At 41.8% G+C, this 27112-nt stretch overlaps 3 protein-coding genes across 4 annotated transcripts; 1 reads left to right on the top strand and 2 right to left on the bottom strand.

The window, feature by feature from the left end:
- Positions 1 to 399: 399 nt before the first annotated feature.
- Positions 400 to 10815, bottom strand: ca9 (carbonic anhydrase IX). The gene is made up of 12 exons (XM_062554196.1): positions 10559 to 10815; positions 5829 to 5858; positions 5104 to 5277; positions 4724 to 4866; positions 4318 to 4410; positions 3942 to 4008; positions 3547 to 3704; positions 2924 to 3050; positions 2118 to 2195; positions 1700 to 1714; positions 1453 to 1546; positions 400 to 1027 (listed from the first exon to the last, which is right to left on the bottom strand). Exons 1-12 carry the CDS (start codon positions 10680 to 10682, stop codon positions 967 to 969), a joined length of 1164 nt encoding a protein of 387 aa, XP_062410180.1. The 5' UTR covers positions 10683 to 10815; the 3' UTR covers positions 400 to 966.
- A 3164-nt stretch (positions 10816 to 13979) lies between these two features.
- Positions 13980 to 23027, bottom strand: dcp2 (decapping mRNA 2). 2 transcript variants are annotated; one of them, XM_062554248.1, is made up of 11 exons: positions 22740 to 23027; positions 21665 to 21816; positions 21401 to 21528; positions 20633 to 20731; positions 20138 to 20290; positions 19919 to 20031; positions 19641 to 19739; positions 18688 to 18793; positions 18462 to 18548; positions 16661 to 16712; positions 13980 to 15572 (listed from the first exon to the last, which is right to left on the bottom strand). In XM_062554248.1, the coding sequence occupies exons 1-11, from the start codon at positions 22790 to 22792 to the stop codon at positions 15424 to 15426; spliced, it is 1191 nt and encodes a 396-aa protein (XP_062410232.1). In that variant the 5' UTR covers positions 22793 to 23027; the 3' UTR covers positions 13980 to 15423. The 2 variants fall into 2 exon arrangements, with proteins under 2 accessions (XP_062410232.1, XP_062410233.1); XM_062554249.1 differs by having other exon boundaries at positions 18462 to 18545.
- A 598-nt stretch (positions 23028 to 23625) lies between these two features.
- On the top strand, positions 23626 to 27036 carry reep5 (receptor accessory protein 5). Its single transcript, XM_062554767.1, has 5 exons — positions 23626 to 23843; positions 24175 to 24268; positions 25372 to 25510; positions 26005 to 26173; positions 26644 to 27036. The coding sequence occupies exons 1-5, from the start codon at positions 23726 to 23728 to the stop codon at positions 26691 to 26693; spliced, it is 570 nt and encodes a 189-aa protein (XP_062410751.1). The 5' UTR covers positions 23626 to 23725; the 3' UTR covers positions 26694 to 27036.
- The last annotated feature ends 76 nt before the right edge of the window (positions 27037 to 27112 follow it).

The following is a 27112-nucleotide window of genomic DNA, read 5'->3' as shown; positions in this document are numbered from 1 at the left end:
CTTATGCGCCAACAATCTCTACTAGATTTACAATCCATAAATCTGTGTCTTAGAGGCCCCTGTGTGCAAGCTAACTGTCATGTCATAAATATAGTTTTAGTGAGCTGTGGTGGCCACCTGTTTTTAGCCTGGAGTTGTGTGATTGTGGACGGGTCCCTGAATTAAGTTTATTTCTATGGCAGATGTAAAGAGGTGCCTTCATGCATAGTTACTGTTATTATAGTACTGCTATTACATGTAACTTTACAAGCCATGTATACCAGTAGGAGATTGAATACAATATTTCTATATATATATGTATATTATACTGTGTTTCAAATTGTGTGGCTTTGATCGGGTCAAGATTAAAGAGACCTTCTGATCCAGGCGGTGATCATAATAATTTAAGGACAAAAGGGGCAAACTTAAACACAACATGTTTATTGTTCCATATACAGATCAAAAACATAACATTTTCATACATCTGAAAGCATAGTGATGAGAAGAAGATATAGGCTTCAAGGGTTCACACAATTGCACAACAATAGCAAGACATAAAAATACATACATTAAATACATTCAATCTCTCAGTCTTTCTTAAATATAAACACAAACCTGGACCTTCTTCCTTCCTAAGTACAGATTCCTAGAGGTACAAGTTTTTTTTGTTGTCTGCGTCACAACCTTAAGTATCTATGAGGTAATTTAGAGGAATTCTGTGTGGGACATCTAACTATGCAGAGTGAAAAATAAATACAGCAACCTCAGCCTACAGTACTTCTAACCAACTCCACACATTTATGACACAAGGTGTCTGCAATAAAGACAGTAAGGACACTCCTTCTACACACTACAACCTCTATGACATGTCACATTCACCAGGCATGGTACTGGCTAATACTTGTGCACAATATAAAAGCTTTCTAATAATCCTAAAAGAACAACATAAATATTGCAAGTGAGTGGTAAGGAAATGAGATTGGGTGTCTATGCCTCCTCCTTAGTTGCTGGCTTATAGATGACATTCTGACGGGAATCTTTTTTAATCCTGCGCAGACAAAACATACAAGTTCAGTTTTTGGGAAGGTAGTTGCGTCAGTCTCTCAAACACACACATACACACACATACTGTACACACTCAAACAAACAAAACACAAGCATGCACATTATACACACATGCAGTTAAATATTGACATGTCTAATGGCATACAACTGTGTGTTTAATGAAGATAAATAGTTTTTTGACCACATGCCAGAGAACAGAAGGTCAACTAAATACTTGACATTACTCCTTCGTAAACATTCTTTGAATTTGCCATAGTAATCAGTAGTCAGCGCCACACACACAGACATTTTGTTTCATAATTTATCAGCGATAAGTAGGACATGCATTTCCCTCATCCAAATTAAACAGTCACTTACGCAAATTAAATAACTAACTAAAACGAGATGAAGGAGAGGTGGAATATTTACTTGGAATATTTTTTCCGCTGCTGGTAGGCATATGATGAGAAAGCCAGCAGAGTGACAGCAAAGAGTCCTCCAAACGCTATGGCAAGGATATCACCTGAGAAGAGACACATCCACTCTTAGCTCACAGCACATGTAGCCTACATGAAATTACTTGTTTGTTTAAATTCGAAGGGCAGGCATTAAGATTTGCGTTGTCAAGCGCACCATTTTCAATCTTATGAGTAATGTAATGAAACTAAATACATACCTTTGGACAGTCCAGCTGTATGTCAAGAGAGAGAGAGAGAAAGACAGAACATAAAGTAAGGGTTTAATACAGGTGAAAACATAATATATTCACATTATGCAACGTCTGTCCTCAAAGCCCCTAGTCTTTGTCAACTGTACTTTGTCCTAGCTGTAGATACACCTGTCTGCATATACATTATCTGAATCCGTGAAAACTTGAGGTCATTTAGTGTGCACACTAGTCTGAAATAAACAGCATATATTTGCACAAACCATGTCTTTGCTTATGTAACACAACGGCTATGGCAATGTATAAAGCAGATGAAGTTTGCTGTAGGCCCACATGGCTTTGAGGACGTTCTAATGGGAACGTTAAGATAAGAGCGGTTCTTTGAGTGATGGTAAATAAGGTGTGTGTGTGTGTGTGTGCTCCTCACCAAGGCTGCCGGTGGATGCTCTAACCCTTGGGTTAGCATTGCTGGGATCGGTTTCCACCAGGGGAACGATTTTGGGGCCTGCAAAACAAATGCATTATAGTTCAAGGAGCTAATCTTTATTACACGACAAATGCAGCTGATGCAGTACACTTCTGTGTGTGTGTGTGTGTGTGTGTGTGTGTGTGTGTGTGTGTGTGTCTGTCTGTCTGAGGTTTCGTTCATATCTCTTTGTCCCATACAGGCCATAAGAACCGTCACATGTGCACGTGTGGCTGTGGAGTTTTTATCAGTCTGGAAGCACATGAACGGTTCACTTTAGGATGTGTAGGCTCCAAAGGTTGCATGTTGTCATGAATTAACCACAGACAGTGCATGCGTGTGAAGTGTTTTCCCCCGCAGAAGATAAGGCTCTTTTCCAAGAGCCGCATGAAAAGCTGCGAGAAAAAAGCTTCAACGGAAGTCTCTTTGGAGTTGTTCAAAGATGTTTTGCATTTAAAAAAAAAAAAAAAAAAACAATCCCTCAACACACATCCATGCACACACACACACACACACACACACACACACACACACACACACACACACACACCCACACACGCACACACACACACACACAAAACACTGTTAGGCTACCTCAAACAATGATGAAATTTGTGCCTTAAGCTCAGGCTTACTTAAAGAGGATTTGGACCAGAGGTTCATAGGTTCAACACTACGAGGGGTGAGTAGTTGGTTAATAAGTAATGACCACACATATATAAATGTATGCGGAAACGTGGGTAGAGGGAGGGTAGGGGGTCACTCACTCTGCTCGGCAGGCGAGGCGCCGAAGGACGAGAGGACACGTCGGCCATGAAGGAGCTGCGGAGCCCGGTAGTTCAAGCGCAGGAGTTGGTTCTGCTCCATTTTCAGAGTGTCCTCCAGGGCGGCCAACTGGAGGAGAGAGGAGAGAGTGGAGAAAGTGAAGGGAGAGAGAGGAGAAAGTGGAGAGAGAGAGGGAGAGAGAGAGGAGAAAGTGAAGGAAGAGAGAGGAGAAAGTGGAGAGAGAGGGAGGAGAGAGAGTGGAGAGAGTGAAGGGAGAGAGAGGAGAAAGTGGAGAGAGAGAGAGGAGAGAGAGGAGAAAGTGAAGGGAGAGAGAGGAGAAAGTGGAGAGAGAGAGAGGAGAAAGTGAAGGGAGAGAGAGGAGAAAGTGGAGAGAGAGGTTAGGAGAGAGAGAGATAGAGGAGAGAGAGGATTATGGAGGGTTCCAAGAAGTCGCCACTCTTTAACAGGAAGAAATTGTGTTAATTTTACATGTCAGAATGATCTCTGGCAGTATTCTGAGGATTTTATGATGATCCAATAAACCACACCAACAATACCCTCACGCTGCACTTGGCCGATGCAATATTACATTGTTATAATATCACTTTCAACAAACCCAACTGACCTGCTTTCTGGACACTGTAATGGTATCATTGAACATGGTCCAGTTGACAGTCTGGAAGCAGGGTGGGGTGGTCAGGGATCCTGTGTATCTGTAGAATCGCTCCAGACTGTTTGGCAGCAGATGACGGACATTGAACCCTTGGATTTCTGTATTAGTTTCTGAAACAAAAAAAAAAAAGGAATAAGAATGTCAGGTATGCCTAACATGCCATGAATACTTCTGCCCAGACTTTATTCCAGAAGAGCATCATTTCAGTCCCGCTCAGTGGTCATTCGCTCAGGCCCTGGGGCTACACCCCCCACCCCCTCCCCAACACACACACATACACACACACACACACACACACACCCAAGAAAGATGTGCTGTGAGAAAGGAATAATGAGGTGACATGTTACCTTCCACACTGACATCGGTGAGGGCTGACAGGATCTTCTCATAGTTCTCATTCTCACGCAGACCGATCTGAATGAACAGAAACACAATTATCTCAAAAATGAGTTCAGATCAATTATCCATTTAGACTTATGAGTTGTTTAGTACATGTAGCACATTCTGAACATTCAGAGCAGCTGTCTCTTCCAACAGAGAGGCTAATTCAGCCACAAATCCTCCTGTCCCGATCTGGTACACAAACACCAGACCCATGCCAGAACCGTTCTACATGCAGCCCAGATCTGGGCCAAACTCAGTCCAGATTCCACTGATATCTGTGATATGACAACTTGAAGCCCTGTGTGGGAAAGTATCTGGCTGACAATTGATGGTACTTACTCCGATGAAGGCTCCCAGGACGGCCAAGCCATCTGGCTTAGCGGCTGCCTCTGAGAGGTTGGCATACTTGGAGTTGTAGTGGACCACATGGATCTAGAGAGAGATATATCAGCTCTACATTACAACAATGCCAGAAAACATAGTCCTACTCAGATCATCATTAATCCTTACATTTCTATCTGTCTTTGTTTCTTCACTTTTTCATGCATTTGTTCATTTGATACCTCTTTTTCTCTCTCTCTTCATTTCTTCTCCTCTTTCTTTTTTTCTTTATACTCTCTTCCTTTTGATCATCCATTTCTGTTCATACATTCTCTCTTCCTTTCTTTTGCACTCTTTCTTTTGATAATCCATTTCTGTTTGTACGTATGTTCTCTCTCTCTCTGTCTCTGTCTCTGTCTCTCACCTCTGCGGGGAAGTGGACGTCGTCAATGGTGTGCTCTGAGCCGGGCTCCTCCACCGAGCCCCAGTGGAAGTGGAGCTGTGCCGCGTGGTAGACCCGGTCGAAGCCGCTGACGATCTGCATGCTGCGGGGCAGGCTCAGCTGCACTGTGGGGGTCAAACACAGGGCATCACATCACTCGTCAACGCCCTGTTTAAACACTGCTTACAGTCGGCCTACACTCGCTGCAGCTGCAAGCTGGGAATGCAAGCGTGTCAGTTGTGCGACTTCAAGGGATTTCAAGTGGAGAAAAGATGTGGGCATATTTGAATTTGATTTGCGCCCGGGTCATAGTTTGAGACCTACAACAACATCTGTGTCATTATCGTGGGTCTGATGCTTACATGTGTGCCCGTTGTTCAGCAGCGTGAGGGCTGGGCTGTCGGTCAGGTCGTAGCCCTCCAGCTTGATAGCGGGCAGGCTGGCGTCGTGGATGGCTGTCTTGGTGTTGATGTCAATGGGAGACTGGGATTTTCCATTGCAGTCAGTGAAAACAGAACCCCATGTTTCCCCGTGGTCTAAACGAGAGTGAGGACAGAAGGTCAGCAATGCGATCACAGAACATGAAGGAATGAAGACCAAGTGGCAAGAAAGAGCTGTCGGCCAGAGAGAGAAAGGTCATCAAGGTTGCTTTCCATCTTTTGATCATAATCTTATACAGTCCTTCCTTCCTCAAGGCCTTGGTACGGAGTGAGAATGCCACTCTGTGCCTGTGATATACTGAGACTGTGATCTCAGTCTATCAGAGAGCTGATAGGTAGAGTATGTTTCCGATAATTACGTTCACTTTATCAAGATTGCAGCACTGATTGAATGTCGATTTCAAGGTTAATCCTGAATGACATCTAATAATGTATCAATCTGTCCTTCACCACTAATCTGAACAAAATCTTGCATGGGGATAGAAATTAATTAACAACATGGGGTTATAACTAGACCATAAGTGAATAAATAAGCCTTTACCTTGAGTAAAGGTGTCGGCCAGGTAAATACATGTTAATGATCTCTAATCATAATAGTATAGGCCACTATTGCATATTCACTTTACAGTTTGGTTTGGCACACTTACCAGTGTAACCCCAATGATGCGAATGTGATTCTGTAAATGGAAAAAAAGACATGGTTTAACTAGGATATTCTTATAAGTACACAACACACTGTGTTTTAATCTGCTGGTTCAGCAAACATTCCAAATGCACAGGTGCATTGGCATTGACATTGTCCACAGTAATACACTGGCACATTTTATCAGATGTACTGTACCCTTCCACATTATGCAACCTCACTCATTAGTATGCAAGGTTTTTTTTTTGTCAGACAAAGTTATTATACTAAACTGAGTTTATATTAGTCTATAAAATGAACACGCATTTCACAACACTAATAAAAAAAAAAACAGTTCAAAGAAGAGAGGCTGTGTTATAGTGAATGGCCCAATTACAACCACAGCCAGACATTTTTGCCCTTGGTACATTCAGTTTAATACATGTTTCTATAATCAGGCGAGGCACACTTCAAATACACTTTAAGTGAATGGGTGCCAATTTTGTGACGCAAAACAAAAAAGTGTGAAAAAGTCATCACTAGCCTACTGCCTGACTTTCCCATCCACTTTTTTCTGCTCAGAAAACTTTGACCCAAAAATCCACATAATGGCATTGGTTAGTTAGTACCTAGGTACTTGATCCATGCGACAAAGCTACTGCCCAATACCCATAACTGCAGCTTGGGTTAAGCTGGCCTGTACAACAACCCACTACAATCCCCAACATGGCTCTAATGGGTCTAGCTGAAGAGAAGCAGTAGGACTTCCAGCCTTAGGCCCTAAGAGGGGACTAAGAGTTAACAGTGTACATGCTGTCCCTGCAGGCGCAGAACACCCGTAGCTTTCCTCCACGCCGACTCACACCGGCAGACAAACACAATCACCCCTTCATGAGTGGAGCTGAATGCCACCATTATGCTCCAGCTAAACTCAGGACCATTCCGGAACCCTTGAGAGTGTTGGGCCCATTGTGTGCGATCCTCCAGGTCCACTGTCAGGTTACCTGCTACCTCATGTTAAAAGTGCCCAGACAGCAGCAAGTAACAAAGCAGCTGCAGACAGAGCTGAGGCTTTATTTCACCTGTGTGAGTTGATCCAGCACGGCATCCAGGAATCTGAATATGGGCTACATGTGATAGGGATTTATAATGGTTGGCGGTTGTGTGACCATTTGAATTGGTAGTAATGTAAGGATGTCTAGCAACAGCTGTTTCTTGAATAAACATAACTGTCAGTGGGTAACTCCAAGTTCTAAAGGTAGATGTGGAAATTACTGTACAAGAGCACTGAAAGTGATGGAGTGGACAGGTCAGTGAGTTAATGTATGTCCCTCTGGAATATGCACCGTTTTCCCCCAACAGGTAATTCAGCCCAATACTGGATTGGGAGCCTGGGCCACATAAACAGGAAACTTTCCTTTTCCTCACACGTGTGCCACCACATCTTGGCAGTTCTTCTGTGTATTAAACAAGTAGCCATCCCAATTTTACCATAGCCTCTAAGGACAGCATTACTGGAACAGCTGTCTTGGTCTACCTACCACGAAGCTCGCCACGTCCAACACCCTGTATTTAGCCGACCTGGCTGGGAATCACCTCTGCAAACTCTTCCTTAAATATTAGGTCCCTTGTATCCATCAGTCGCGGATGAATTTAGACAGGCTGCGCTATATTTGAAAAGCTACGAGAATTACTTGCAGCCAGACAGTCTTACATTGCAGATCACAGGGCTACGTTACTGTGCGCACGTAGCCTACGGACAGGACTGCCATGAGAGGCAGGGCTATGATTCAAGGCCACGTATTCCTGTATTTCAGAGAACTCTTTCCACCACCGTATAATCCGGTTCCAGTAAAATTATGTGGTAAGTGTTGAAGTCACTGCAACTTGTAGAGGGGGGATAGCCTTGGCAGATATGCTCATGGAATTCACTTCTCCTCTCCAGCAGCTGATGTGTGAGTGACTCAGAGGATTCACATTCGCCATCATTAGTCGGCACTTCCTGCTCAAACTCATGTTCTTTATTTTAAACTGGTCCGTGGGCTACAAGCCATAGGCCTATTGCAAATGCTTCCTCAGGCTAAAACAATGTTGACCACATCATCAAACCTTTACAAAAAAACATGGAATAGGCTACATTTTTAGATGATGTGAAAGTTTGCTCCTGGAATAAAACACACACAACAGAGGAGAGGTCAGCATACCAGAAGGAATTATCCAGGAAATTGGGTGTGAAGTGTAGCCTATAAATCTTCTTGTCTAAATCCTATTTCAGCATTCTATACATGTAGGCTAGCCAACAAGTCATTGGGTTCCATATCTTCATTTATGGTTACGAAACCATGACCATGGCTTGGAAGCAGCTTCCATTGTTTAGTTGGGGAAAAAAAAATCTTGCAACCAACAGCAAACATTTAATTAAGCTGTTAATTTGCACTGGCAGGCGTTGGCTCTGGGTAAACACTTGTCAATCTGTTTTGTTGTTTGTTGTGCAACTGTGACGGGTGCCAAGACTCTTCCACTTAAATCTTGCAAGCTGGAATATCTGCGGCCCAAAGCATTCCTTGTTCCTGATTTATCTCAGGCTGTGTGGTAATGACGCAGCAGAATCAGACCCTGGGCAAAGCTGAGGTGATTCCACACACATGACCATACAGGAGTTTGGCAATACGGCACACACGGCCCCTGCCCTCTACCCCCAACTGACACCAATCACTCATAAGGAGTGTCTGTGCTTGTGACGTTCGTCAGACCTTTCCCCCTTGTTTCCTTACAGTTTTAAATCAACAAAAATATAGAAGGTACTTAGCAGATGAAGTCATTGTGTGCTGTGTGGACAGCTGGGGTCTTTGTCCATCTGAAGGCCGGGCAGCACTGTGTCAATATGGTCTCTGCTTATCCTGCTGGTGATTTGTCTTATGAATGAATAACAGCCACAGATCTTCTCTGGTCTCACTGTTTGCACCTTGGTGTGAAAAATGTCTGGCGTGTGTGTGTGTGTGTGTGTGTGTGTGTGTGTGTGTGTGTGTGTGTGTGTGTGTGTGTGTGTGTGTGTGTGTGTGTGTGTGTGTGTGTGTGTTTGTGTGTGTGTGTGTGCATAGGAAAGAGAGAAAAGTGTGTGTGTGTGTGTGTGTGTGTGTGTGTGTGTGTGTGTGTGTGTGTGTGTGTGTGTGTGTCATGTGTCTTTTTCCATCTGTCCCACAGTGAGACTTTGATGATCCTTCTGAAGCTGCGCTAACATAGCTCCTGCCTGTGATCTCCTAACTGGCACCGAGAGACAGAGCTCAGGAGTCGACTCGTCCGGGACTGGCTGTACTCCTTCCACAGCACGTAGACGTGGAAGCCTCTCCCACAAAAACCACAGGGAGTCCACAGCATCCATGTCACTTACACAGAATGTCTAAGGGAATAAGCTATTTCCCACATCACTCTGACACAGAGAGAGAGAGAGAAAGAGTATTCATGCAGTCTTGATACGACATGAGTCACAATCTACACAGGTGTGGAGTGCTGAAACTGTGTTTTGCGCTCATGCCATCAAATCCTCGATTCTTGCAACATTTTGATAACATTTGAATTCAACAGCCCATCAAATAAATCACTTCCTTTAGTGCTTTTAAAGAAACGTTGTGGATTGTCAGGAATAGTGTGACTCAATATAGCCTTGTTTTCCATCAACAAATCCAGGGCTATGCATGAACATGGGGGTCTATTTTCTGAGCACACACACAAGACAGCTAGAGAAATATGATAATTCCAGTAATTTGGAAGAAAATTGTAACAGGTTAAAGTCACGGACTGCACCTTAAAGGATAAAGAATTGTTCGGGGGTGGGTGGTGGGTGGGGGGGTGTCACTAATTATTTACTTCTGTATTGTTGACTGAAATCTCTACAAGTATGCCCTAATACCTTCACTTGCTCACAATCTGTGCGATTTAGAAATATTGTGTTTTGATTGATTATTCATTTTTGAAACAAATCTATTACCACAAGAACAAGTATCACAGGTGGGAACAAAGTTGATAAAAGCCAATAAAGTCAAGTCTATCAAGCTTGGACTTCACAAATTAGGAGATGGTAACATGCTATCTTTCGCTCTGATATTATTTTCCCCAAAGGTGACACTGCGCTGTTTATAGATGGCTAGTAAATGTAAAACTCAGGCTAGTTGTTCTGTCATGCATCGTCACACACACACACACACACACACACACACACACATTATTTTACCTTTCATTCATAAATCACAGAAAACAGCCTGATGCCAATGAATTCAGCACAGCAATTAGTTTGTAATGATTATACACAAGCATTACCTTTTGGCAGCTATAATGATAGTGGTGATAGATAGACAGTTGTGTATCACAGTTGAGCTTGCAGTGGAATTGCCCAGTACAGGATAATGCAATATTTTGCTGCTTAGCTTAAAGGCTTTTTGCTTAGACTCCTCAAACAAGATTGTGGAGGACCTTGGCTGACTGTTGTCAGTTGTACAAAAAGGAACTGGTTCAGCAATGCCATGGCCTTCAGAATGCATTGTGTTTAATGTTGTCTTGACAGACACACATGTTGAAGTGCTTGTGAGCACAGCTTGTATTTAATCTCCCAATTCAATTCCAAGTCTAACACTCACAAACCTCTTGACACGACGTACATCTGTATACAACCTAGAATCTTATTTCAGGAGAACTCCTGTTGAATGACATCCTCTTCTTAGAATATAAAAAACAGCAGAATAAATAACTTAGACTTACTTTTGTGCTCCTCGCTTCCTTGTTCGCTGCTACCATCATCTTCCTCCGACGATGAAGAGGAAGATGCTAAACTCAGCACCAAACAATGGAGGAAGAAGACCACGAGGAAGGCTTTTCGTAGCATCTGGGCTGTGTGGCGATGTCTAGACGTCTTGGAAAGGCTCTTGTTAACCGCTGTCTTGCTGTCCAACTCTGGGCTTCTTTCACCTGGGCTGGGCTTTTAAATAGAGGCCCCCCAAGGATGGAGCACGGGCCAATCAGGGCCCTGAGGCCACTGAAGGTACCCTCCACATTCTCTCTCTCTCTCTCTCTCCATCCCCTCCCCTCCCCTCCCCTTCTCCTTTTCAGATTTGCTCCTAACTCATAAGTGCAACCTAATCTAATCGGCTGGTCTCAGCCCTCTGGCTAACCAGACAAACCCACCCCTTCGCACACACACACACACACACACACGCACACACAACCCTACCCAGCATGTCACCACCCCCCTTCCATTGGTTATGAGCAAAGTCCAGAGTGTCGTTCAGTGGGAGGGGTGGAGGTGTGGCAGCCCTGAGAACCCGCTCCAACACGCAGCAGAGGCAAGTGTGGCCGAGTGTTGTCAGAACTTCTACTACTTACCTCTGAAGTCCATTTGAGCACATACAAAGGTTCTGCCAAACGCAGCGAAAGCGAGCCAAGTGTCTCACAGAGAAGCAGAGAGAATTGCCTTTTGCATGTTGATGACTCAAGCAGACACTCGTCACTTCTGGATTAAGTCATCTTTCTTGACACATGTTTACGTATGTCATCTTAAGGATTCCTATGGTTGTGAAAAAGGAGAATTCCCTCTTTCTGAAAGTGAAGGTGAAACAGATCATTCCCTGTTAGATTTCTATGAAAAGGGAGAGGTCTTTTACCATACTTGACCATCCACTTTTAGCAATCTACTTTCTTGGAGACTTTCTTGTCCTAATCTAAAAATGTCTTGTCTGCCAGTAAAAATGGCCTTGTATCTCTAACCTTGAAATGACCCTGCTGTTCATGAATCAAACATGCTCACTGGTCTGAAAGAATGACTGAGGACCATGTACAGTTTCCTTGATTCCTCCACCGGGAGTGGAGCTTAGAGAGTACATGTGTCCAACTTTACCGGCCGTCTTTGGTCATCAGTGTGTGTCTTATAAATTAACTCTTTACCTGAGGTACACCCCTGGCTCGAGACCTGAGGGATCCCATTACAGTCAGTCACCCTTGTTCCCTATCTCTGGCTCTAAGGCATGAGGCTCACGTGGAGGAAAGAAAGAGCACATACCTGAAAGGTCAGAGACAGAGAGGAAGAAAGAAGAAAGGAGAGGTGGAGGGAGGGATGAAGGAAGAAAGAAAAAGTGGGGGGTGCCTGGTGGAGAAAACAAAGAGGAAATTAAGTGTTGCGGGGGAGAGGAGGGGGTAAGAGGGATGCATCAAAAGGGAGGCAGAGAGGATGAATTGTAGATGGAGGTAGGGATAGAAAGAGAGAGAAAGAGAGAGGGAGAGGAAAGCAGAGACTGAAAGTCATATGGTGGTGAGCATACTTGATTTACCAGCAGAGAGCAAGATTGAGTGCACCCACTGGGCTTACTTCAGGCGAAAGCGACCTATCTCACAAACGCATTCTCAAAAGGCCATTCACAAGATTTATTCCCTCCTCTCCTGCTATCTCAAGACTTACTACTACTGCACAAGTGACCCCTTGGTGTATGTGTTCTTATTTCCTCCAGTATGAGGAAAAACAATGCCTTCAGAGTCCGAAGTTAAGGGCATCAAAAGCCCCAATCAGTGCACTAATCCCTCATTAAATTCACGCCTTCCTCAAAGAAATTTTTAATGAATAACTTCTGTCTGTCCAATTACGTCAGGAGAGGAGAAGGTTTCTACTTGAATGAACTGGCTAAAAAGACTTAGACCTGAAACACAAGAATTTTGAGACAATAAGTCAAATTACACTAACTGTACAAAGACGTTTTTCTATGGTTCCTTATTATGGCTTTTATGAATTGCTACAGACAAAAATCTGTCACACAGTTTCTGACACATGTCACTCAAACAACAAAGCTAAATATCAGCTTTTGACTCAGGTTTCAATGTCATAAAACACATTTTGCAAAACATTACGCTCATGGTTTAAATCTTCAGACCTTAAATACTCGTGTAAGGCGCTGCCCTTCAAAATACAAGATTGGAAAAATCTGATCAGACGATTAGTAATTGTTTTACATTGTTCTTCATTGTGTGTATCTTGTGTGTGCAGTTTGTAAAACGTGAGTGGGCAGTTGTAAGAAAAGTCATTAAGATGTGTAATAAAATAATCAAAGTTTTCAAAGTAATCAAAGCATTCCTATTCTGCCGAATCCTACGTAAGGCACAAGAGTGATGTTACACAATCTAGCAAATGACCACTGGAAAAAAAAAAAAAAAGCACCACTCTGAACTGCATGAGCTATGAACCTCAGTTGACATCCAGAGGTCTCTATGTAGTTGGTACATCTGTGTGGCTGATCTTTTTTTTTTTTTTTTGTTAAAGTCAAGAAATTTTCTTTTTGCTTGTTAGTTTCATAAGAATATCTCATGGGAGAGCAATTTCCCTAAGACTTACTGATTACGCCAAGCACGGGAACCTACACTTCCTAAAATAGACAGCACGGGTTGCTTTACGACTCTGTACGACTCATTAGCTAAGTCAGTTTACCTATAGCTGTGTCCCTCAGAAACCCAGACATCCAGGGACAGGGTATATGTGGACCCACTGGCCTTCTCATGTTTTAGCTCTGGGGACCTTGCTAACGATGTTTTAATATGCCTGCTACATGCCTTTCACATGCAACAGGATGGTCTATCTGGACAGACAACACAATATTTACATGGAGTGGCGGGCGTTTATTTTTTTGGCCTATTGTTGGTTGATTTTTAACTCCTTGTTCTGATGTTATCGATTTGATCCTGTTATCTGCTAAAGTATATGGTCCGCAAAACTCGGATGTTCGGCGCCAAGACATACATCAAATCTGTGGGTAAATAAAGCAAAGCAGGGTCCCTCTAGTCCACTAGGGGTATTTGGACATCTAGAACACTGGACCTTCTTTAACTTGTATAGCTCATAAACAAGACCTACATAACAGACACAATACTGAAAATATATACTAATATATACAGACATATATAAAACTTGAATGAGTTCATTTAATGCACTTTCCATCCAAAACCAATAGCAGCTAATCAGCCTCCAGTCTCGTCAAGTTAACTATTTAGAGACTTCTTTAAGAGTCTTTGAAGTGCGCTGAAAAGGTCTGTTGGGATTGCTCTTATCAGATGAAGTCTATGGGCATATTATGGTGCTACACTTCAGTGCAAAAGACAAGGTCATGATTAGATCTCCTACATGAAGACAGGAAAGACAGCATCATTAGCTCTAAAGAGAAGAGGTTTTATTGCAAAAGACGATATACAGCAAACGCAATCCCCCCGCCCAAAGGCTCGGTAACTATGCGAACCACATTGTATACTGATGGAACTCCATTATTCAAAACTATCCAGTCCAAACGTTACTGCACTTACTGTAAAAGGAAATCAAAATGAAAAAAAAAAAAAATCAGTGCCGGTTCAAAGATGAATACGAATAGTAAACCTGAAGGGTTACTTAAGACAACATAGACAACAACGTGAAAATGACACTTTCCTGATGACATCTCACACAACACACAACTCAAGCAGTCACGTAATAAAAAATAAAGGAAGCATTTCTTTTTTTTTTTACAAAGAGAGACACACTGCTAGAAATGTACAGTACAGTGTTCACAACTGACACTTTTAAAAGCTCAATGCAAGAGAAGCAAATAAGTAAATGATGGGTCATCATGATGATCGGAAAAGCATTGCAGATCCACAATCAGGTTTCAGTACTAATCACCGATGGCTCAGAAAAAGCTGAAAAACGACTGCTTAAACCACGTGGTCATTAAAACAGTGACTTTCTAATGCATTTATTGAGTAGACGGGTGGAAGTGTATGTTTGGGGTGAGTCAGAAGAGGAGAACAGTTCCCTGAAGAAACCCTCATCATTTTCGAACAAACTGCTTCTTCTGTTAAAGTAACATTCATCACCAGAGGAGCGATTCCTCGACAGCATTAGAAAAAGTGCAAGAGTTCCTTCGCCCTTCTTTTCTGCAAGACCTTCACAGAGATGATTCAGCGACAATTCCTCCACCCCTAACTATTGATGGTACTTAGCGCGTTGGTGCAACAAATTCGCAGTACAGTACCTGCAGATGTCTCGTACAACTGACACACAGAGGAAGAGGGAGAGGCGGCTGGCTATGGGTACATAAACATTATAACAGACCCATAAACACACACACACACTAACATGCCCGTCCAGTCAACAACTGGTGCATTCAACATGCCAGATGGGCTCTCCCCAAGTGGCTTCCCTGTGTGCACGACATGATGCAGTTGCAGTCACATTCACACCACACTCGGTCCTAGACGCCAAATCTGGAAGCTGTACCAACACTGCAGCTCCAAACGGCTCCAAAACCAATTGCCTAACCAACTGACCATAATTCTTGCCTTTTTTCAGGGGTGGAAAAATATATATATCTACACATAAACAGCTCTGCCACTTTATTCAAGAAGTTGGTCCGATTCAGACCTCTCGGGCCCTTCACTGTCCCCATCCCCTACTCTGACCTCTGCAAACGGGTTTCCTTTGTTTTGACTGGAGAGAGAATAGCTATGTGCTGCCCAGCGACAAGTAAAAGTCTCATTGTGGGAGGGGGTTGGGGGGGGGGGGGTAATACTGTGGGGGGGGGGGGGGGGGGGGGGTGTGTGGTGGTGGTGGACATGGAGCCTCATGAGTCAAAGCACTTCATGATGGCCTCCCTGTCAAACTTGAAGGTGAGGAAGGACCGGGAGGATAGGATGTGCTCGGAGTCTCCGTTGATGGCGCCGGGCTGGCCCGGAACCTGGCCGTTGAGGCCGTACGCGTTGTAGACAGCATCTGCAGAGAGAGCGAAAAGAAAAAAAACGCCTCAGAAACCACACACTCTCAATGTCCAAATGCTGCTGGCAGGGAGTGAGGACAGTCATTGTACACAGACACAAACCGAGACACAGTTTGAAGAAAATGCTCTCGAGGTGAAGAGAGGAGCTATCTGAGGCTGAGGCAGACCCAACAAAGTTAAAGGGATATTCCGCCATTTTTGGAAATACGCTCATTTTCCACCTCCCCTCGAGCAAAACAATCGATAATTACCTTGCTCCCGTTCATCCAGCCATTCTGTGAGTCTGGCGATACAACTTTTAGCTTCAGCCTAGCATAGATCATTGAATCGGATTAGACCATTAGCTTCTCGCCTGCTAGCTTCATGTTTAAAAGTGACTAAGATTTCTGGTAATTTTCCCATTTAAAACGTGTCTCCTCTCAAGTTAGAAAGTGCAATAAGACCAACTGATAATTAAACCTGGCGTTTTGCTAGGCTGATTTGACATGGAACTACACTCTCATCTGGCGTAATAATCAAGGCAACTTGGAAACTACTGGCACTACTACTGCTTGTTGTCTATGGGGACTATTTTCAGATGCTGCGTACGATATCACTGCGCCTATGGTACGTTTGCAAGTTGCCTCGATTATTACGCCAGATGAGAGTGTAGTTCCATGTCAAATCAGCCTAGAAAAACACCAGGTTTCTTTTTTAGTTGGTCTTATTGCACTTTCTAACTTGAGAGGAGACACGTTTTAAATGGGAAAATTACCAGAAATCTTAGTCACTTTTAAACATGAAGCTAGCAGGCGAGAAGCTAATGGTCTAATCTGATTCAATGATCTATGCTAGGCTGAAGCTAAAAGTTGTATCGCCAGACTCACAGAATGGCTGGATGAACGGGAGCAAGGTAAATATCGATTGTTTTGCTCGAGGGGAGGTGGAAAATGAGCGTATTTCCAAAAATGGCGGAATATCCCTTTAAGGGAAATCTCTGCTATATCCAAAAAACTTTGCAAAGCCAACTTTAGAAAATGTTAAAACGGTCATTGAGACAACATAAGTGTCAATGGCAGAAATAAGACACAATGAATAAACCCACCTGTGTCGAAGTTGTCTTGTAGTCTTCTAGGCTGAAGTCTCCTTTCGTCTTTCTGCACAACAGAAATGTTGACATAAGCACATCACAAATGCACACACAGGATTCCCCTATTTTAAGCAGTACTGCACCAAGAAGTAATTTGCCATCGGCCTGTCATAACATACGCTGTGGACCTAGGAGCTGTAGCGCCCCCTTCTGGTGAAAGTGTATGTTGTGTCAGTATTCACATATTAGATTTGCTGCCACCCGGTGGCTTCACAATAATAACAGCAATACACACATGACAACCAATAATCCAACAATAACAGAGATCTGAGCAGAGTAGTTTAGTGAATAACCTGGATGAGAAGACTAGCAGAAAGCAGCAAACCTCCTAATAGAACTCCATGGCTTAATGTTGTTGGGGGAACGCAGGATTCCTCTATTAGAGGATTAACCACTTCCTCTGTGTGTCACTATAGACCGTTGCTGAGCCTATGTCACTACGTTCACTTGAGACAAAACAACCATCAACTGCCATCAGTTACAACACAAAACTCATCCGATACATCATTGTATTGTAAATCTTGGACATGACCATTTAGGACATAGTTATATATCCAATGATGTATACACCCGCAAGTTCTCCTTACTGTAGACGCTCGGTTTTTCAATAAGGTGATTATAAAGGTCCGGCAATTCAACGGTGGGCAATCCTGCTACGTCTTCTTTCCAATCACTTAGAATAGAGGTCTGTCAGAATGGTCCCATCTGATAATGTAAGTTTTTTTCAAATAATCCTCAAATCCCGTACACTGAGTGTATGTACATACTGTTTTATACCGTTAGCCATTTCAGCAAAGGTTGATTACGGACTGATTTTAGCCACATCACTAGTGCTTTTCAAGCAAACCCGGATATTTTTGCCGTTGTGAACGGGTCTATACCACACATCTGAGATACACCCCTGGCTGGCTATTCAATTTAAGGAGGCGGAAACATTCGATCCAATATAGCACTCTTGGACACTGTTATTGGCTGCAGACTGTCTAGTGTACAACAAATGGGCATTATTTGTTCAGATCCCCCCCCCCCCTCTCCACCTAGCAGAAATGGCCTTCACTGTTCATTTGAGGTAGAAAAAAACATTGATTCAGTGTAGTACTGTGATAGGGTAATGAGGGTAATGAATTAAAATTGTGATTTAATAATATGATTAGCAACTCTATTGTTAAATATGCTATTGCATTACTTCTGACTTCCACAAGGTGGCACAAGACCTCATTCATCTCATCTCACTGCAGAACAAAGAAGTCAGAAAAAGCAAGCAGACCATGTTAGGATGGCTGTAGACACTAAATACCAGTACACCAAATGTAATCTTAAAATCACAGAATCAAACCACAATATTTGCTTGATGGTAGAATGTAAATATTGTCCAAACATCCTTGTAATGGTATCGTATCATCACCTTGGCAGCTACACCCACTACTGTTCACCAAGCTATTATATGCAAACAAGACTGTCCAGAAGCTCAAAAACATTGAAGATCTCCAAATCAACCCTGGATTCTGTAATTACATCACCTCAAATTACTCACTTCAAAGTACTCTGTAAACAAATGACTTCTACTTTAAAGGGATCATTGCATACTATGATGGTTTAGGTGTAGTTTATTACAAACTGCATGCTACAGTGGCCGTTATCAAAACCTCACTCTCCAACATGCCAAGCATGTGATCACAGGCGGCGAGGGATGGCTTTGTTCATACTTTGATGAGGGCCCAGCCCTGGTCTATGCTTTCTTTGAAGTCGGGCTCACCTGTTGTGTGCTGACCCCGTTTGATCTCTTCTTCATGTTGGGAGAGCCCTGGTTCTTCTTCCCATTGCCTTTTGCACTGTGGTTCTGCTGTGAACACACACAATGATCAGTCATTGGATACATTAAAACATGTTGACATAATTTTGACCGTTACTAAGCCATTGTCTGGTCAGATGCGACCTCCCATTAACCAGGGCAATGTGTAAACATATTAATTTGCACAAACCTTGATTTCCTGTGCTGGTTGCCCGGACGGCTTTTGTTGCTTTTGCTTGGACCAGACATCTCCTGGAGATGCTTCAGTCAACAATGGGGTGCGTCTGGATTTAGACCTTGTAATAAAAATGAGAAGGATAAATAAAGACTGACCACGTTAAATGGCAGGTTACAGGAACATATATTGTATGTCCTAAACCCACTTGCAATCTAATATAAGGACAAATGATTGTAAAATGCGGTTTGATTCACAAAAAACAAATGGTTCTAGTTATCCATCCATGGTCTAGGAAAGACAATTTAAGGGGCTCAACTGCAAGTCACAGAAATAACAGTGCAAATATTAATATATTACAAATGTTTAAAAATACAAGACATTTTACTATACTGAATGAGGTTCAAGTATGCACATGAAGCAATTACACTATATTTGACCAAGTGTCTGTCCAACAGATGGACTGAAGACATGCACACGCGCACACACACACACACACACACACAGTGTGTGAGGCATTTGCAGGTTTTGGAAAATTGTTGCATTAATTCATTACACACTGTACAATCATAGGACAACCTTAAAACTTACGACACTTACTTGCACATACTTAATGTTGCCACCATTAAGTTCATAAGCATGTAAACAAGGGGCAAGATCAAACATGTTCTCAAAGAGCCTGCCACTTAGACTTTGTTGCAATGTCTAATGACCTGAATACATATAATTTGAATACCTTGTGGAGCTGTGCCTCCTAGTATCAAGGCAAACAGACCTGTAATTATAAGGCCTGTTTGGCAACACTGCTGAACTCTTACCGAACTCTTGTTGAATTGTAGAAATCATTAATTTCTATGAAATAAATACTAAATAAATATCTGAACTGCTCAAACAACCACATTGAAAATACAAACATCTCCCTAAAACACTGCTGTTCTAAAAATGTGTTTGCATGGCATATGGCTTACCGGGTGTGTGGTTTACATGGAGTGCTGCCATTGGAAGCAAAATCCTCATCACTGTCTGTAGACTCCCCTTTGTGCTTGGCAATCCATTCTCTGAGAGGTCTGTGGACATCCAAGAGACCGTTTTCAGCTTTCAGTTCTCAGCATATTACTTTCATTAGTTAAAGTTTGTCACATACTTGTGATAACAATGCAACATGTCATACAGCCCAGAGTTATGTGTGTCAGACAATAGCTAGAGCACATGAAAAAAAAAAAGGAGAAAGCTGTTACATACAGACCTAACGAATGGAATGGCCATGAAAAACTTGTTGGGAGCTAGTCCAAGTTTGGATTTAGGAGTCATATCATTCCTGTGACATGGAAGTTGTTCAACAGAAAACCATTCGATGTTCTGGGGAAAGAAACAAATACATGAACCTCTACAGTATTTATAATGTGGAAATATAAATAATTATGTAATTGGACAATAATTTCTTGCCAAGATTCAAGATTAGTACCCTAATCTCCTTTCTTGTTTTGGGATTGAATTTGGTATCCTTTGGGACTCCAGGTATTATGTACAGTCGAGCCAACTGGTCTGTGATTTTCTGCTCAATGTACGTGTCTTTGCAGATACGGTCTCGGATATCAAAACCAGTCTCTTCCATGACCTACACAAAATCATCAAAGGTGAATACATTTAGTATAACGTTTGAAATACAGGGTGAGATTCTCCCCCCCCCCTCATGAACATGCCCCCAGAGTGTAGCACTGAGAAACCGAGATGTGTGTGTAAACCCCCCCCCCCCCCCCCCCCCCCCCCCAGGAATTCTCCTTTAAGTGGTTGGTTCAAACATAAGAAATTCACAAGGGTACATAAACTGCATTCAAACATATCAAGACATAGAGCTACACAGGAACTATTAAGTGACAGACTACTAATGAATATGTTTCATGTGATCGCAATATCAGTAAAAAAATAAAAATAAAAAATATATATATGAATGTCTCACCTCACGCACTGCACAATCATGGGGGGCCTCATCCTCATTCACTTTTCCCTTTGGAAAACCCCATCCTGACTTGGCCAGGTAGCCCTGAACTAGCAATGCCTGCAGGAGACAATACAGGCCCAACTCACAAACAGCTCTTTTGACTGTCTAGAACAGTGGTTCTTAACTGGTCTTACTTTGGGACCCACAATTTTCCATGTGCATTAAGTCGCGCATCTATGCGTTTTTTTTCCTTTTGCGGTCAAGCCAATGGATACCTGTATGTTTGGAACATATTATTGATGTTTGCTATTACATTCGTGAGGTCTTCAACTCCTGGTGTCACCTTTCAAAGTACTCAACAAGTTTGTCTGTTTTGTTTGTCTTTGACATAGGTGCTTTGTTTTCATGTGCCATTTTCTCTCAATTGCTGGCTATTCAGTGAACACAGCACACTGGGGATTCTGTCCCATTTTATCTCAATCTAAGACAATATCTTCCCTTACCATAGCCTACTTGCGTTTACCGTTAAAATTGCCAATTGGATATGAAAGAGTTTCTTTTGGTTTTACCCACAAGCTTCATGACCCACCCAGAATTGTTCTGTGACCCACCAGTTAAGACACACTGGTCAGTAGAATAACAAAGAAAAAAAACAGAGGCATATCAAGTAAACTTAACCTTTCTTAAATAGCAAAACAAGCAAAACTTGAACAAATATTACAAGACTTTCCAAAGAGCAGTCAAGTGACAGAAGGCCTTCATGGCCGCATACAATGTTTTACTTACATTGTCCAATGTCTCATCTAGGATGATTGCACCATATGTAGGAACACCCATCTTGTATTCCTTCCATTGATCTAAAACCTTTTGTACGTCCTCCCCATGCGGCAGCAGAAAGGGACAATGATTAAAAAGTATGCTAGTTAAGGAAAGTGAGTAGCTCAGAGATAAAGCACAGCACACTGAAATACTATGCAAGGACAGATTTGGTGTCTAAAGACAAAAGTGATTAAGCAAAACAACGAAAACAGCAATGATAACAAAGGATATCAGCCTTGGCAAAGTCTCTTATCCCACACTGAGGTAGTCCTGGTGCATTCTGCATGCAGAAATCCAGGTAAAACCAATGGGCGAGCTCAATCTGGAAGCAAACTCGAATGGCATTGTCTCTCTCTTCACTGGGGATGTGAAGGATGAAGCGGCTGTGATGGGGAGAAAACAAAAAAGCATACCAATACAAGTCATGAAGTAAAACAGAACAAGTTCTCTATCTTAATATGCTACAAGGGTGGGAATAAAATGCTATATACATACTATTAGGTTATACAACAACAGGTCTCTTTGAAAGAGGCCCTGTGAATGACAACATCGTGGCGTTTAACATCTTGAGAGGAAGTGATAAATGAGCTAATAGCGAGTCTTCGGGATAGCAAGGCAACAGTATAATGTAACTCTTAAACTAAAAGTAGGGAAACAATTAAACCGCCATTTCATTTTTCAATACAATAATGACAACTTAATATTTAATTGAAAGTAAAGCTAACTTGCTAAACATTTGAACATTTGTTTGTGGGCCGTAGATATAAAAAGAAAGCGTCGTTTTCCCTAGACCCAACTTGCACTGTGCAACTTCAAGGAATCAAACTACGATTCCTTTGCAAGCTAACCTTTGATAGCATTAACGATCCCAATAACATTGTAAATTACACATTTGCATTCAGAGTAACAGATATCTAACAATCGGAGTTAGCTTGGTCATAAAGAATAGCTTGCTACAGTTAATGTTTCCAGACACTATCATAGCTAAGCTAACTGTTGCTATTGTTGAAAACCCCACAGCTAAGTTATATTAGCTGCCTTCTGCAGGTAAGCTAATGTTAACGTTACTGTCAGGTAACCTAGCTGGATACAGACAAATTAGGGTGTAAAATGTAATTTTCCCCCACCGCAAAGAACATTTCAGTCAGTCCTTATTTGCTACAGCTAAAATGCTTGAATGCGTTTTTAAAACCATAATGGTGTGCTAATGTTCCTTGCAGTCATATTGTTTAATAATAGCCACTCTGAGACTACTTTGGATAGTTTCAAGCTAACATTTTCAAGCTAGCTAACTAGTTAACATTACCTGCAAAGGTCGTCCAATACGCCGTTGGGAATATCCCCTCGTTTTGTCTCCATGTTAAAGATAAAAACATCCCGAACAACCAAACAATTTTTGGAAGGTGTACAGCGCAAAGCTACTCTGTTTGCTGCCCTAACATTAGCCAGTTCTGGCAGAGAGACATAGCCATGCTATACATTAGCAAAGTTCATAAAACAACCTAGAAAGTATTCTAGCTACATCTGAAATCAGCTAGCTACGTAGTTAGCTAGTTAGCCACTCTGCTAAAAATACAGTGAGACGCCGCGCAAATTCACGTTATTGTTCATGCAGGGTGGGCTCAAACTACGAATATATTAACGTCTCAACCAATCATTGATAAATAGGGGCGTTCATAAAACATATCTAACCAGTAATATTAAGCTATATATGACAGTCATCTGGCAAACCCAATCAAAATTCACAACGATGCCAAGTAACTTGAAAGCAGGGGAAACGAGGAAAACTACTATAAACTAAACTGCTAAGATTTAGAGATCCTTCTTTTACAGTCTATTTCAGAGATTCCAGTGCATTCGATAAAAGTAGGGGGGGAAATCAAGACAAGCGACAGGTCATCATGACTTTGATGTGGTCATGAACAGAAAAATCGCAGGCAAAATGTCATACCATAATATTGTTAACGTTTTACGCTCATACGCACTTTACAATCCTATTTCATGTAGCAGCTAATATATACGCGCCTAATGAGCAGCGTTAACAGTATAAATATTTATATTGTAAGAATTATGTATGTACAATAAATAAACAATATTGTTTACCCCCTACCCCCCTATGGTTTGTTCTGATAACAAGGAAGGGTGTGGTTGCGCCGTTACGTAGCCAAACGTACCCTGTGACGCTCACTCCATCATTTTGGGTGAAGCAGAAAAGAGCTATTGTGCATGGGTGTCGCAGTTTATGAAGTTTATTGAATAATCAACTGACACGGCCATACAGGAAACGGCGCCATGGCACAAGGATTAAAGGAACGATTTGATAAGTTTCTTCGTGAGAAAAATCTTATGACAGATCTTTTGGAGAAGATTGAAACGAAAACGGGAGTGAATAGGTCTTATATTGCACTCGGTAAGTTGCCTACACTAGCGCAGCGCAGCACGGCATCAGGAACTGAAAAAAAAAATGTAGAATCATACGCTCTCTCTTCCGAGCAAACCAACTATTCCGACATAGTTCTTTTACATAATTTGGACACAATATTTTATAATATATGTGAATGTATCTCGACCATTATAAAACGTTAATTGCATGCTCGTTGCACACCATTTTTTTGTCATTGGTAACAGATGTTGATTGTTCTGTAAAACACGATGTATTCTGCCGCCACAGTTCTATAATGTGCATAAAATGTCAGTTCTATTTTAACATAAAATGTTAAGCACGCTGCCTTCTATTTCAGCCATCATCGCCATTGTTGCTATATATCTCGTGATTGGATATGGAGCTTCTCTTTTGTGTAATCTGATCGGATTCGCTTACCCAGCATATATATCGTGAGTATATTGTGTATTGTAGGCTATAATCTGCAGTAACATGGTATCATTAGGAAAAAGAGCTGTTGCTGTCATTGCCGAAGCAATTGTCAGTGAATTACGTCACTCACCCTCCTACGGGCCATACTGCCGTTATGACTATGGATAGGTCATACACACCCTCTAAACACATGGTAGCTTTTGGTGATAGCAAGGGTGGGTGATGTGACATACAGTAGCACACAGATGTGGACCACGTGGTCGACCTCACCTTTCTTTGCCTCTGAACATGTCATGTATGTATATAGGATTATACTGCAGCTGCCCTTTTAGGAAGTAACAGGTTTGTGTCCGGCCTACAGGCCAACTTTACCAGCCTCCTCACCCTCACTGAATCATTTTCCTTGGAAACACTAAATGGAAGATGTAAATCAATAGGGTGATATTGCACCATCAGTGCCTCGCCTTGCCCTCTTTCAAGAAATGAAGACCTGTAGGCGGTCTTCAACCAAAGGGATACACCTTTCACATGTATACATAACTGATAACATTTACTCGCCTAGTTCTAGTTGAGTATTTACATACAATTCCAGATTCCAGAGTAGCGTGTCAAATCATATTCTACAAGTTGTCTTAAACAGAATCAGAAACCAAAACTGACTGCTGTAGAATTGTAGTGATTTTGTCAGTCCGTAGTTACACAAGAATATGTAGGCCTACAAAAGCCCAGAAAATACAGGGTTACCAAACCACGAGAAGGCGAGTGACTCATCTCTGTCAGTAGTGACCACAGCTGCGTTGGTAGTTGGTTCCACATGCTTCCACATGCTGCTTAGTGCTCAAGTAGACTTCAGTCTAGTACATTACACACAAGAGTCTGTATAAAGTTCAGTGTAGTAGCCCAGTTTCACAGTAAGACAGTGAGTCAGGGGCAAGGCACTGAAAAGTGTGTCAAGGAAAGGAGACCCAAATTGTGAGCCATTTATTTGCCTGTAACATGGTTGGGCGGCACACTTGTTTTTTTCCTGTTGTTCAATTAATGATAATGACAAGGTAATTACACTGTCTCTACATGTTTATTTCCCCATTATGGCATCCACTCAATAAGATTGTGTCATTTTCAGGATCAAAGCAATTGAAAGTATAACCAAAGATGACGACACAAAATGGCTGACTTACTGGGTGGTATATGGGGTGTTCAGTGTGGCTGAGTTCTTCGCTGACCTCTTCCTGTTCTGGTTCCCATTCTACTATATGCTGAAGGTAAAGGACAAATATTTGATTTAGGGTTGGTAAACTTCAGTGTGTTCAGTATTGTAATTAGCTTAGACAGACTTGTATTACAAATATATGCTATTCAAGCAATAAGATCAATTTGCATTCATGTTGTATCTAGTTCTTTTGGCACGTATGCAGTTTATTACATTAAAAGGAGCATTATTGCACATTTCCTACATTTTCTCACAATTTCATGTGAGAAGACAAACAAATGTCTATTTCAAGAAGTATTTTGAGAAGCAGTGTTGAAAACACAACAGTGCTTTATTTGTTGCCAACCACAGACCAGTCCCATGCACATTCTTTTTTGTAGCCCTATCAGAAAACTCCATGGCAACCATTTCCCCCCACTGAACCACCAGTGTTTGATCTAATAAAAACTATTTGCATGGGAACACTGTTTGACAATGGTTTCTGGAATGAGGGAAAAAACACAATGTACAATGTAAAGAACTGTGTTTGTTTGGTACTCTTTGCAGTGTGCTTTCTTGGTGTGGTGCATGGCTCCCACTCCCTCCAATGGATCCATCTTGATTTACAATCGCATCATTCGTCCCGTCTTCCTGAAGAATGAGGCCAGGATTGACAGTGCCATGAAGGATATTAAGGACAAGGCATCCGAAGCAGCTGACAAGTTCAAGGACGAGGGTGAGGAAGCGCAAACAGTCAGCTTGATACTGTGTGGGATGTATTGATACATGAGCATTGTTTAAAATTGATTAGTCATGTAGGTTTAGTTTGTGCAATGATTTGTGACCTTTCAACTTTTATGCTGAAGACACGAAAGACAAAGCTAAAGATAAATCCAAAGCCATTTGTTCCAATTGACATCACAGTAATTAACAGTAGGCTAATTAAATGAACACACATGGTCATTTCCATGTTGCTGAACAATGTATTGTTTTCTATACATTACCATACCGTAGAATGTAAGTTTACCATACATAACACACCTCTATGACATTTTACATTTATGTCAGTTAAGGTGTTTTCTCATTCTCCATTGCATTTCTTTTTTTCCTCATGAAGACATCTTTCTGAGATAGCCTTTGTGAAAACCACCCGTTACAGCAAAGGTTGCACTCTGTGTAAACATGGATTCGGTTTTTGTTTTGCAGCCAAGCGAGCAACAGCCAACATCATGTTCGAAGAGAAGAAGAGCACCTAAGGAAATGCCTGCATTGTGGACGTGGATCTCATATCAATGGTTGAAAACCTGAGGAGAATGTCTGTCACATACCTTAATAAATGTTGCCTTGAAGTTTTTTTTTAAATGTTTATTTTATAAAACAAAAACTGGAGGATAGCTTTTGGTTTTGCGCACCTCTCCTGTCTCCGAAGGTCAAAACAAGTAGACTTAAGCATTATAACTAATTTAAGGCCTTTTTTGGTTGCAGTCGGATATCTGCAAGACAATTTCACAATTAAATTGTATATCCTAATGCTGAAAGTCAATTTGTTCACTTGCTATGCTTAAAATATCTAAATAAAGCCAAAAGTGGTCAAACTGGTTCATCGCCTAGTCATTTTCATATGAATATGGTCAAAAGTCAAAACAACTGTAGTTTGTTAAAATGTTAGAAATCA

The sequence above is a fragment of the Sardina pilchardus genome, chromosome 14 (genome assembly GCF_963854185.1).
Source record: "Sardina pilchardus chromosome 14, fSarPil1.1, whole genome shotgun sequence".
In the NCBI taxonomy this organism is placed as follows: Eukaryota; Metazoa; Chordata; class Actinopteri; order Clupeiformes; family Clupeidae; genus Sardina; species Sardina pilchardus.
This window is presented reverse-complemented; position numbering and strand designations above follow the sequence as displayed.